The 13,975-nt window shown below is 32.6% G+C and overlaps 1 protein-coding gene across 41 annotated transcripts in view; it reads left to right on the top strand.

Annotated features, from left to right (window-relative positions):
- Nucleotides 1-5,580: 5,580 nt before the first annotated feature.
- The window catches only part of LOC105421949 (putative leucine-rich repeat receptor-like protein kinase At2g19210), a 34,308-nt gene continuing 25,913 nt past the window's right edge, over nucleotides 5,581-13,975 (top strand). For 7 of the 41 annotated variants that reach the window (XR_016055767.1, XR_016055762.1, XR_016055760.1 and 4 more), the window contains exons 1-2: nucleotides 5,825-6,121; nucleotides 7,658-7,696. Coding sequence is in view for 8 of the 41 variants with exons in the window: in XM_088867185.1 (XP_088723311.1) it covers nucleotides 6,044-6,121; nucleotides 7,658-7,696 (117 nt within the window). In the remaining 33 variants the exon portion in view is untranslated. Of the gene's footprint in view, nucleotides 6,122-6,419; nucleotides 6,658-7,657; nucleotides 7,697-13,975 lie in introns of those variants that run through there. The other 34 variants (XR_016055764.1, XM_088867199.1, XM_088867194.1 and 31 more) reach the window with 16 other exon arrangements.

The following is a 13,975-nucleotide window of genomic DNA, read 5'->3' as shown; positions in this document are numbered from 1 at the left end:
GTCCATATTTTGTGGCCTAGGCCCTAATTTTTTTAAGCCGTGTCTGGCCATGGCCAGCCCATTTCCGGCCCTAGTTGGTAATGGTTCATGCACCCGAGTGCAACTAATCTCCACTGCCCATCATCAAAATGTAGTGTCAGTTCGCCTTGACAGGACCACATATCATGCTTTCTTGTAGTATGATATACTTGTCCTCTCTCAAAACTCAAAAGTGATGAGTCATATTTTAAAGGCTATGGTTTACATGAGGCGCCCGCTTTAAACAGACCAAGTTCACCTCCAAACCCTACGGGGCGAAACTTTTAGAAGGCTTGAAAATCTATTTGCACCCCTAATTACTATTTTTAAAGCTCGAAAAGTGGTGCCGATCTATGAACACTTTAAAATTTTGAAATTAGATGGTCTTATCTAATATGTTACAAGATGCACTACTTTAAAGTTTTGAAATCTTTTTCTTCTTTTTTTTTTTCTTTTTTCTTTCGTATCTATACATCTCGAGCTGGAATGATGAATTGAAGAGTTTTATAACATTGGTGAAAACCTTTTATAATGGGTTTTTGAGGTGCATCTCACTTCTATAGTATAATTTTGACATCTTATATATACACTTTCCTATTTTAAAAAAGATAATTGTTTGGTGCATCCAAGCCCGCACTTGTTACTATGCAGGCTTGGAGATCTACACCATCTACCAAAGAAAGTGTAGATTTACACTATAAATAATAGTCATCTAAAGAAAAGTAAAATCAAAGGTTCAAATATTTTATCCAAAAAATATCATTTTTAGTTTTCAAAAATTTAATTATTTTTACAGATTTATAATTTATATGTTAAAGATTATATATTTCCTAAAAATTAGGATTAAATAATTCCATTTCCAAAAAAAATATATTAAAGGGTCTGCATTTCTACACGTGTGTCCGTAGACTCATAGAAACCGTGTCCTTTTTAAAACCTGGCAAAATTAACAAAAATCTTGTAAATCTTTAATAATGAATGGCATCTTTTTTGAAAAACTGTTATTGGTAGTGACTTTATTGCGAGCTTGAAAAATATGACATGTTTCTCAAAAAGAACTCATCAGGAAATTTGTGGAGAGCAACTCTGTGCTAGACTTTGTAAGATAGTGAGGTGGTACGTCAAGGCCAATGATTTCCACAAATTTCTTTGTAAGTATATGGAACCTACATTTTAAGACTTTTAGACTTTGGGTGTTTTTCGTGTTCCTTGCTGGACCGCGTAAGTTGACCGATGTCTCTTTGCATTCCATGCATAAGGCCCATCTCTACCTACATTTTAAGACTTTTAGACTTTGGGTGTTTTTCGTGTTCCTTGCTGGACCGCGTAAGTTGACCGATGTCTCTTTGCATTCCATGCATAAGGCCCACCTCTCTCTCTCTCTCTCTCTCTCTCTCTCTCTCTCTCTCTCTCCATTCCATGCATAAGGCCCATCACAAGGTGGATGTCAATTTTTTTTGGTGTGATTGCTACTAGGTTGAGGAGGTTACCTCTTTGGATTCTTGAGTTTTAAAACTACAGGATAAAGATTTATCCGGGAGAGTAAAATAGACGAAATTGACCCACAATAGTATATAATCTTGGCACTTTTTAGATAGGACCCGGTTTCTATGAGGCCAAGCCCGCATATGTAGAAATGTGGGCGTCTTTATAAATTTATTTTGGAGATGGATTTTAAAACTTAATTTTTAAGGACATGTAATCTCTAAAATAGAGATCATGAATTAAAAAAAAAATTAATTATGACCATCTTGTACCAAAAGTAAACAGTCTCTTTATATACTTTCCCAAAAGTTTACATGAGACATCAACCTATGCTATAAAAAAGGGTGTGGTTTATATAAGGTCTGAAATATAAATTAATCAAAATAAGGTGCACCTCTAAATCTTGCTAAAAGATGCAATTCGGGTGCAATAAGTACATACAATGGCCTAAAAATCTATTAAAATATCCAATTATAGAAGTTATAGCACCAAGAAAGGTTAAATAGAAAAAATCTATAAATGCTCAAAATTTTTGAAAATAGACAATCTAGATAATATGTTATGTGCTGCACTATTTTTATGACTTCTTGTAGCCAAGATGATCAATTGTGAGGTTTTTCAACATCCAATCAACATTTTTGGGTGGATTCTTGAGGTGCACCTTAATTTTATTGTATGAGGCTAGCATCTTATATAAACTTTTTCTTACTATAAAGGCATATAGTACAAAGACATTATATACTATGAGACTATTTGTCTTTGTTACAACGAGGTCACAATTATTATTAGTCATTATATATCAAATTGGAATTGGAGTTGTCAAGAAGTTCAAGATTTTATTTATATTTGAACTTTGAGTCTAGTCAGTGATACTCTTACCGCCATCAAATTTGAAATATGATAGACATGAAGGATTGTGACATTCTTGTACTAAAAGTAAAAGTCTCTTTGTATATTTTTTCTATCATAAAAGCAAGTTGCACCTCAAAAACCACCTAAATATGTTGTTTTGACAATAGTAAATCATATAATTGTTCACATACTCTTGAAGATATACGTGTGGATATATAAAAGAAAGAATATCAAGTAAGATAATGGAGCACCGCAATTGTGCTAAACATAATTTGCAAAATCTTTAGGTGTGAGACTTATCTAGTCATTTAGTTGAGCTCTAATCCTTTTTGCCACCCATTGGGTTTGTGCCATTGGCTGATAAGCCTATCCATTAGTTCTTCACAAGTGTGCCTATTCATCGATTTTCTCACCCTAAAGTTTTCGTGGATCTGACTCGTACTCTAGAACTTCATTATTAATAATGGGGATACTCACTAGTTCATTTGGGCATCTCTGAACATATGTACATAGTTGAAATAGTATTGGGCGTTAAATATAAGTCCATATTTTTCAGAATCGCATTAAATATAAGTCCATATTTTTCAGAATCTAACGCCTTGGTTGTAGTGGTTCTATATGAATTAAGCCAAAAGCAATAAAATTCATCATTAAAGACCTTTTTTCTCTTAAACATATTCTTTGTTGATGGAGCAGCACCTAGCTCAATCTATTGATGCGGTTCTATTAGTGGATTCACGACGCATAAGTAAATATTAAAAGCCACTTGTGGGCTCGTTTGGATCCTAGGTAAATAAAATCATGCTTTGGATAATAACATGGTTATGTAAATCCTGATTATGCCAAAACCTAGTTATTGATAAATGACCGTTTTGATAGCTTGTAGATAATACCCCGGTTATACAAAATCTCCCATTTGGGTCATTTATTTGCGTAACTTGGGTTTACACTATTTAGGACATATTTGGTAAGCATGATATATTTTCTTGCAAAATATTTTTATGTGAAAATTACGTTACACATATTCAGTATGCAACAATACAAATAAAAACATTTGCCATTATAAAATTTTTATCAAAATTTTATAGAGAGAAACTATTCCAAATTTTAAAGAAAAAAACTACTTAAAATTTTTTAGAGAGATAAACTTAATATTTTTAAAGAGAAAATTGTCTTAAACTTTTAACTTTGATATAGTTCCTCTTTAAATATTTGAGAGAATTTCTCTCTCTAAAAATTTGAAATTTTATATGGTTAAAAAGTTTTTTATCTAAAAATTTTAAGATAGTTTCTATCCCAAAATATAAATAAACAAAACTGCGGGCCGGTGAATGGACCTGGGCGTAATATTCGATAAATCGATGTACACGGTGAGGCTTGATACAAGGGTTGTCATCCAAGTCAATAACAGGAGTCAAGTCAAAAGTGAATTTCGTGACGACTCAAGTGAATAATAGGATCAAAATCACGCCAGCTGTTCATATATTGCCCATCTAAATCAACAATATGGTCAAAGTCAAGCTTCTTTTTTTTTTTGTTTTTTTTGTTTTTTATTATGTACGTCAATCAATATTGGCATCTTGCATGTTTTGTTTTTCATTCCTAAGAAGGCTATTTTATTAAAATAGAGGGAATATAGAGGAAATTTTTTATAAGGTGCCCACCCTCATATTATCTAAGGCCCTATTAATTTTTATGGGAAGAAATAGTCCTAGTATTGGAAGCTTTATGATGATTTGAAAATTTATGGTCAATCTTAATTATAAAATTTAAAATTTTGAAAGTGCAAATTAAGTAGGCCTATAAATACTTGGTAATCTTGAAATTGTACATATAATTTCTTACAAGATGCACTATTTTTAGGATTTACTTTTTTTTTTTTCCTTGTATTGAATCAGCTAGATATCAAATGATGGATCATAAGCTTTTACAACTTCATAACACTCTTTTCTACTAGATTTTTGAGGCGCACCTTACTTCTATAGTAAAAAGTTGTAGCCTTATGTAAACTTTTTTTTTTTTGATAAAAAAAAAAATTATATAAGGTGTCAACCTTATACTACTAAAATAAATTGCCGTTTGAGCCAATTTAGACCCGACTAATTCCCACCTAAGAGGGGCAACAATGACAAGATCCTATAGGCAAGAAAGAGAGAGAGAGAGAGAGAGCAATGTCATTATTGCGATTTTCTTTCTTCAGGTGGGCAGTTCTTGCTCTATAAGACTCGTGGCAATGACTCCAAGTCATGATGCGTACCTCTCAAAGGATCCAAGATTTGGATCCAAAACTTATATCTAAATAATAATTCAGATTGGATCCTGGTACACGTCAATCCAATCTAGTCCGATTTTTAAAAGGATACGGTTTCTATACTACCAGCCCGCATAATATAGAAATACGGGCTTGGTAATAATTATATTTTTTAAATATAATGTGATTCTAATTTTTAGAGAATATATAATCTTTAGCAAGGAGATCATGAATATGAAGAGAAAAAAAAAATCAAAACTAGAAATGATAATTATATTAAGAAATTATTTGGACCGTTAGTTGTACTTATTTTTAGATGGACCACCTATTTGCATCTATCTTTAAAATGGATGCTTTATACCTCTTGAACGTATTGTAGAAATGCGGTCCGGCCCTCATGAAACAATTTTCCTTTTTAAAATATATATATATATCTATATATAAGTATATATTTTTTAATTTATATATGATATATATAAATTTTTTAAACTTTTAGAAGACCTGATCTAGATCTCATGTATAGTTTTCTTATTTGAATCATATCCAAATTCCATGTATGATTTTTGGATTTGGATCTAGATCCAAATATTTTAGATCCAATTGGATCAGGATCCAAATTCAGATCCCATGTATATTTTCAAATCCGAATCCCGATTCATAAAATTCTCACCCCTACCTATATGATTTTTTTTTTTTTTTTGACAAGGGTATAATTATTTTATTAATGAAAACGAAAAAATACATATACAATGTGGAAAGAGAAAAAAAGAAACGAATAAAAGGAAGAGAGTCAGATAAATAAGTTCATTGAAATCAGAATCTCATCCATCTCTATTTGTCTGTTTGCAAGACCATCAACCATCGAATTTGCCTCTCGGTACGCATGCTGGAAAGTTACCGTGAGCTGGTTGGACATGTCTGCAATGTCAATCATTTTGCATCTTAAACATCAAGGTGATCTAGACTCTCTCTTATACCAATTGATTATATTCAAAGAATCACCCTCAATAATACATGAAACATTCCTAAAATGTTGAAGTATTCTACGCATACTTTGGAGAGCCATACTTTGGAGAGCCGCTTCAATCTCTGCCGAGTTTGCCAAATCTCTTCCACATGGTCCCCATGCGAGTTTCTAAACACCCCTCCAAAACCAGCTTGTCGAAGTGAACTTCTATCAAAATTTAATTTAATAGGCTCATACGGAGGTGAAAGCTACCCGAACACTCTCTCTCTCCACAAATATGCATTAAAGTCTCTCTCTATGCAAAGACCCTAGACGACATATAAGCTAGCTGTGGCCACCCATCCTTTATCTCTCTGTCCCAATCACTTCTCTCTCTCTCTTCATTGACTCTTGTGGAAAAAAGGGTTTTGTTTGAAGAATGAAATACTTTGGTTCGGGAAGAACTAACTTCATGGAATGGCTAAGAGTTGATGACCATATGTGTTAATGGTTTTGAATATATATTCTTCAATGGCCAATTTGTGAATCAGAGCTCTAAGATACTCCTGGTATTTCACTAGAGACCTTTTTCTCTCAGCATTAAATTTATTGTATTGTTGATGTTTTTGTAATCGATCTCAAATAATTGTATAAAGCTGGGATGATGATCATGTATGTTATATAGATTATTCTATTTCATTTTTCTCGCTTATTTGTACATAAATATTGATTTTCATCCCCATCCATCCCTCTTTGTGTGTATATGTAAAGTGTAGTTTTTTTTATTTTTTGATTAAGTTTTTTCTATATTGCCTGCCTAGCCCCCTTCCCCCTTCCCCATTTCTTTCACTTCTTTCTTTTTCTTTTCTCTTTGTCGGTGCTTAAAAAACAAGGGACCTGGTTCGGGACTCGCCCGAGTTACCTAGAATCCATAGATTTGGGACTTTACTGTCAAGTGGCTGGTTCATTGTCATGTGAACCGGCCAATTTTAATGTTGGATTCAGCTGACCACAAATCTTGAAGAACTTGCTGAGTCCGTCGGTTTCCTTCTCATATGCCGAAAAAAACAGTCTATTGTCTTTCATTTTCGGAGCTCATATGAAGGTATTTAAGGCCCAGTTTGTGTCCTAGGTGATTATGCTGGCTCTTCAAGATTCATAAGCCTATTTGAGACTGTCCAACTGAATTTTCAGTCGAAACCTTCTCGGCATTCTTCAGATCTCTATGTTTTAAAGCCTGACCAGAAAATTCTAGGGCTTTCTATTTTTTTTTAGTTTTGGGGTCGATCTTAATGATTATTTGCCTTTCACATGGTTGGAGTTCTGCATATTTTGACTTTTTGTTGCTCCTATTTGATTTTTTTCAATCTAAATATTCAATTTCAACTTTTTTTATATCAAAATAATCCAGTTAAGCATCAATTTCGGTCTTATCTTTAGCTAGATCAAGTTGTTGTCTGCTAATTAATACCTATATCATTCTTCTTTTCTTCCATCATGACTTCTTTTGCCTTTTTCCTCTCCTTTTTTTTTATAACTTTTTAATGCCTTTAAGCAAGACTCGTTGAGAAGAGTCGGGTTTGGATCGCCTCATTGTTCAACTCGAGAATCGGCATAGCCAGTGTTTTAAAAAACGCCGAGTCGAAACGGATTCACCCGGTTCGACTTGGGAATCGGCACAGTCCATGCCGGTTCTGGTATTTTACACGGAATCGCCCGATTTCATAGAGAACCGGACGATTCTGTATAGTGAATCGCCAATTCATCGTACCGAATCGGCGAGTCTCGTGAAGAACACGGGTTGTACAGTGTTCTTCACGAGTTTCTTCAAATTTTGCCTTATTTTTATCATTTTTCTTCTTTTTTTTGCCATGTGATCGAATATTCAAGCATTATGCAGCTTTTTTCAGGTTTTTCATGCATTAAATGGTGGAAAAATTTCAAATTTTGGGATCATAAAAGTTGCGGGTTTTAGGGTTTCCGCTTTTCATTTTGTTTCATGTCAAATAGGCCATGAATCTGATAAAAGTTTGAGGCATATTGATTGTAAATGTGTTCACTAGAAATTTCTGTTATGAATTTGTGATTATCTTTGAGAAAAACAGATTAATTTGGAGATTGAAGCCATGGGTTCACGAAACCAGGTAAGAACTCTGCGTTTTTTTTTTTTTCGCCATTTGATCAATTTCAATCCATATTTTGAAAATAATCAGTTAAATTTATAGGGTTTTAAATCTTTATTGTGTCTTTTATCATTAACCATATTCAATTTTATTTAATTTACTCAATTACAGCCTGAGGTTTAGAAGAACACAATGATGTTTGTGAAAAAAAAAATTATGTTGTTTTTTCTTTTTTTTCCGCCTTTCGATCTATTGTTCACGATAGATTTCTAGGGTTTTGAATCGTTATAGTCTTGTTTATAACCAAATGTATTCAATTTGATCTGATTTATTCAATTTGAGCTTCATTTTTTAGATTCAATCACTGTTGTCTGTAAAGAACTGAGTTTTTCTTTTTTTTTGCTCAATTTAATCGATTTGATTTGATTTATTGATGATAATATATTCATAATTTAGGGTTTTGATTCCTTATAGTGTTGTTTATCAAAATATGTACTCAATTGGATGTAATTTATTCGTTTGGAGGTGGATTTTTTAGTTGAAATGGCCAATGTAAGGTGGCTCTGTGAAAAACAGATTTTTTTTTTTTTTGTAATCCATGATAGAATTTTTTGAAAATTTGTGATTTTCTAAAAAGATGTGAAAATTGTGACAAGGTTTTGATTATCATGAGGTATTAAACCATAATTTTAATTTTTATTGTTTGAGTTTGCTATACTTTTTTTTTTTTTATCTATGATCGAATTTTTTGAAAAATGATGATTTTCCTAAAAGATGTGAAAATCGTGACCAGGTTTTGATTATCATGAGGTATTAAACCATATTTTTAATTTTTATTGTTAAATTTTTTGTTGAAAAAATTGTATGTTGATAGATTATTTGTGCAAAAAAATGCATGTTGTTATATTTTTAATGCAAAACTGTATTTTTTTAATTTGTTGTTAATGCTTTTTTGAGTTGGAATGACTGATGTTAGGTAACTCTGTGAAGAGTTGTTTTTTTTTTTAGTACTTGATCAATTTTTTTTGAAAAATCATGATTTTCCGTAAAGATGTGAAAATGGTGACCAGGTTTTGATTATCATGAGGTATTAAACCATATTTTTAATTTTTATTGTTAAAGTTTTTTTTGAAAAAATTTCATGTTGATAGAATATTTATGCAAAAACATACATGTTATTATATTTCTAATGCAAAACTGTATTATATTTTTAATGTAGTTTTGCATTAAAAATGTATTTTCAATTTTTAAAATTTTGAACGCAAAAAATACATGTTGTTAAATTGTATTATCGTGAGGAATTAAAGTGAATATCATTGTAAAAAAATTGTGGCATGTATGACAATTATATTATCTTGTCAAACGAATTCAATCAATGGTACCAGTGTGACCAAGAAGAAGAACGACGTCGTCTGTTATTTTATTTTTAGATTGTATGTTACTAATTGTATGCTTTATTGTAGTCCATGTATGTTGATATACTTATTCCATGATAATTCTATGTTTATCCTTTTGTGTGATGTAAATTAAATGGTAAATAGTAGTTCATGCAGGGAAAGAACATATCAATATTTGCATATTCATGCAAAGAAATGAAAGTTCTTAATGGAGTGCCCTCATTTCTTATTGAATTCTTAAAAAACAATATTTATAATGAATTTTAATAATTTTTTCGGATTTTTTTGAAGCCTTAATCTGACCGATTCCCGATTCGAATCGCCAATTCGTCTATCCATATCAGTTTTTGAGGTGCCCGATCCGGGTCACCGATCCGCTTTTTAAACCATTGGGCACAGCCCTTGCCGATTCCAGCACAAAACCAGGAACTACCCGGTTTTAGGGGAGAACCATCGGATCCCACCTGGTTTTGTCCGATTCCCTCCCGGTTCTAGCAGTTCCCTCCCCATTCTAGCCGGTTTCCTCTCGGTTCTAGCCTCAAAAGAGCCTTCATACGTGTGTACGCGTCACGCGTGCGACACACACTACTCCCACACGTGTGTACGTGCGACCATCCCAATTCTAGCCTCAAAAGAGCCTTCACACGTATGTACGCGTCACACGTGCCATACGTGCGACACGCACATGCACAAGTGTACGTGCTCTATCCGGTTTCCTCCCAGTTCTAGCAGTTCCCTCCCCATTCTAGCCGGTTCCTTTTCGAGTCTAGCCTCAAAAGAGCCTTCACACGTGTGTACGCCTCACGCGTGCGACACGCACCACTCCCATACTTGTGTACATGTGACACGTGCCACACACACCACTCCCACACATGTGTAGTGACACGTGCCACACAACTCTCAAATGTGCCACACAACTCCCACACGTGCCACACGCACATGCACGCGTGCACCGATTCTAGCCTCAAAAACACCTTTACAAGTGTCATACGTGTGACACGTACATGCACGCATGCACGTGTGCACCGCGATTCTAGCCTCAAAAACACCTTCACACGTGTGTACGCGTCACCCATGTGACACACACCACTCCCACATGTGCTACATGTGCGACACGCATATGCACGCGTGCATGTGCACATATGCCCAAGTGTTTTCACACTTGTGTTTAATAGGCAATTTTAAATACATATACTAAGGAAGTATGATGCTTATCATTAAAGTCATTTGTTTTGACATCTCAAGTTCGAATCCCCCTTTGAGCCATATAATAGTTTATCCCTTATTGAGCAAATTTTTGTTCCCCCTTGGGCATATAATAGATTAAAGTGTTATTTTTAAAATTTGTACGTATTTTATTAATTTTTACATTGATAACCAAATCTTTTATTTTATTTATTAATTTTTACATTATAAATCATGTAATGTATTATTTTTCTTACAGTTGTCAATAATATATTTTAAATTAGATAATATTATAAAATATTTTTAATTTGTTATTATTTATCTAATAAAATAATTATAAAATATAAACTAATAATTATAATTTCAGTATATAATACTATAATTAGTTAAGTTATAATAATTTTGAATTATAGTTAGTTAGACTATAATAATTTGGTTTTTTTTAGCATATTAGGGTTTTTTGTCAAAACGAGATTTTAATAGTCATTCTTTCATTGATTTAGTCTACTCTTTATTATAGTCCATGTATAATTATATATTTTATCCATGATAATTCTATGATTTTTCTTTTATGTGATGCAAATTTAATCCTTAAGTTTATACAAGGAAAGAGCAACTCAATATTCACAAATTGATGAAAAAAATGAAAGTTAATAATGTAGTACCCTCATTTCTTATTGAATTCCTAAAAAACAATATTTATAATGAATTTTAATAAATTTTTTGGATTTTTTTGAAGCTTTAATCCGACCCATTCAGCCGATTTCCAATCCGAATCGTCAATTCACCGATCCGGATTGGTTTTTGAGATGCCCGATCCGAGTCATTGATCCGCTTTTTAAATCATTGGTTGAGTCTAAAATAAATCCAGCTTCAACCCACGGCTCTCTTTTATGGTCTTGCTAAAATGGCTTTGAACTTGCGTTAGGGGATGCACTTCTATTAAACATCCATTACAATATGGATGTTAGAAAATGTTAGCCCCACCATAATTTAAAATTATTGGTGTTATAATTGTATAAAAATATTTTTTTTTTTCTCAGATTATTGCTTCTTGAGATTTTCCACTTTCACTAAAATTTTGAAGAGAGATTATTTCCAAAAAAAAAAAGAGAAAAAAGAAAAATTTGAAGACAAGATCCATCTCTAAAATAGACTTTTTTTAGGGGTAGCAACAGGTCGGATCCCGACCCAAAAATTAGAATACATATGAAGTTAACTATATTTAAATAAATTTTATATATTGAGACCCAAAAAATATTATCAAACCCAGACCTGAATAGTGTTCAGGTCGAAGATTTAGACCCGGACCCGACCTGTCAAGTCCAATTTATGAACCCATACCCAAACCTGGATCAGGTCTACCCCATGGGTCCCAGGTCGGGTCCGGGTCCATTGCGACCCCTGGATTTTTTTAAAGAAGATGTATTTAAATAGATGGGTAGCCGACACATATAAATCTTGTCCATTAAATAGAGGAGTTCTTTAGAGTATAAGGTCCCTTTTCTATTGAAAATCTGATTATGCATAAACGTGTTGGGGGTTGATGCTTCAACATAACGTCCCACCCTTAATTCCCACTTTCGAATTTCTAATTCTTACTTTAGGAAAAGAGCTCGGGCTTAATCGGTTAGCGCCTGACGATTTCTAATGCTACGTCCTAAGCTCAATTCCTACGAAGAGGAAGGACTCTCTCCCCACTTACTCAACCAAAAAAAATTAGGACACGGGCTAGGGTCGTAGTGACAGCTTCCTCACACCTAATCACCACATTGTGTTTTCCATTCCTACCACTAACACTACCCCACTTACACTTTCAAAAATCTAACTCCTAATCTATTTAAAAAAACAGGTAAGGGCTTATCTTACCCACTGAATTACCCCAAAAATAAAAAAAAGTGGGCACAGGTTTGACACGTTGTCTAGAATATTACAATAACATGCTCAAGTTCTCATAAAGGATGAAATTTCTTTGAGGCCTAGGCTTTATGAAACAAAATAAATCCTCATGCTAAAATCTCGTTTGAAAAACACTTTCGGCAATAGAAATCTCCATGATGGCTCTAAAAATGACTTTCAACGCCAAAATAAAATTTGAAACTAAAAAAAAATGATATAGATCTTGTTGATCATTAAATACTTATTTTTTGAATGAAATAGATAGTCTAAGATTATTTGTTACAAGATACACTATTTTTATAGCTTCAATTTTTATTTTTATTTTTACAAACATAATGTTCAAGCTAAGATTATCGAAGTAAAAAAAATTTGATACTTGAATTGCAATTTTTGACCTATCTTACCCACTAAATTACCCAAAAAATAAAAAACAGTGGGCACAGGTTTGTCACCTAGTCTAGAATATTACAATAACATGCTCAAGTTCTCATAAAGGATGAAGTTTCTATGAGGCCTAGGCTTTATGAAACAAAATAAATCCTCATGCTAAAATCTCATTTGAAAAACACTTTCGTCAATAGAAATCTCCATGGTGGCTCTAAAATTGATTTTCTCCACCAAAATAAAATTTAAAACTAAAAAAACTGATATAGATCTTGTTGATCATTAGACACCTATTTTTTGAGTGAAATAGATAGTCTAAGATTATTTGTTACAAGAGTTACAAGATACACTACTTTTAGAGCTTGAATTTTTACTTTTATTTTCACCAACATAATGTTCAAACTGAGATGATTGATGTAAAAAAAATTTGATGCTTGAATTGCAATTTTTGATGCTTTATGTGGTGAGTCTTTACTTATTTTGATAGGGCTGCAGCCCTATCAAACCATTTTCCATTCATAAAACATATGTATAGTCAATACCATAGTTAGCAAGTCAGGGAATAACAATATATCGACGAACCAAAACATCGGTAATAAATCAGTTTTATTTTAGAAAGTCCGAGGAAAAAATCAAGTCAAAAGTACTTATAGAATTGTGAATATTTCGAATTTGACTTAAAAAAATGGAGTGAAATAATCAGATATGAAAAGATGACATTACATAGAATAATGATTTGCAGTTCTTTTATAGATACATTAAGTCATTGAACTATAATTTTATGGCCTTACCTAGTGTTGTTACCATAATACTTGACAATTTATTTTCTAAACTTTCAATAAATCCAACAACAATAATTATTCTATTGTTGTAATACAAAACACATCATATATTTATTAGAAGCATAAAATGAAACAGGAATAATATTAAATATATAGAACTACATTAGTAAATAACAAGAATTGTAAACCAAGGTATAGATTATTGTTTGAAAAATATAAAAAAACAAAATAGACCTTCAGTAAAGGATTGCAGTTAACTAAAACTAAAAACAAAGACCCTAATATGTAAAATAGTGGTCCATCCAAAATACTGTATTGTATACACCAATGAAATGAAAAGACAAAAAATAAAAATATAAAATCACTTCACTATGCATGAAGAAAGCAACAAAATGCTCAAGCAACTGCAAATCTCATGCTGAATTTTCATCCGCCTAAATCTTTAGTATCATCGAATTTCTATCTTGCTCCTTATAAGGATACTCTAGGCTTAAAGAAATTTTTTTTTTTGTTCGTTGCTATACTTTTCTTCTAACTCTACATATTATTTTGATATATATGATTGTTTTGATCAGTGTTTAAATGATCAGCCTATTTTTGCAAAATCGGCCGACTGACTCGGGATCGGTCACTGGCCGAACCCAATCTGGCCC

This window comes from Amborella trichopoda, chromosome 5 (genome assembly GCF_054954075.1).
Source record: "Amborella trichopoda isolate Santa Cruz 75 chromosome 5, AtrichopodaSantaCruz75HAP2 v2.0, whole genome shotgun sequence".
NCBI classification, from domain to species: Eukaryota; Viridiplantae; Streptophyta; class Magnoliopsida; order Amborellales; family Amborellaceae; genus Amborella; species Amborella trichopoda.
Note: the sequence above shows the minus strand (reverse complement) of the source record. Positions and strands in the feature narration are given on the sequence as shown.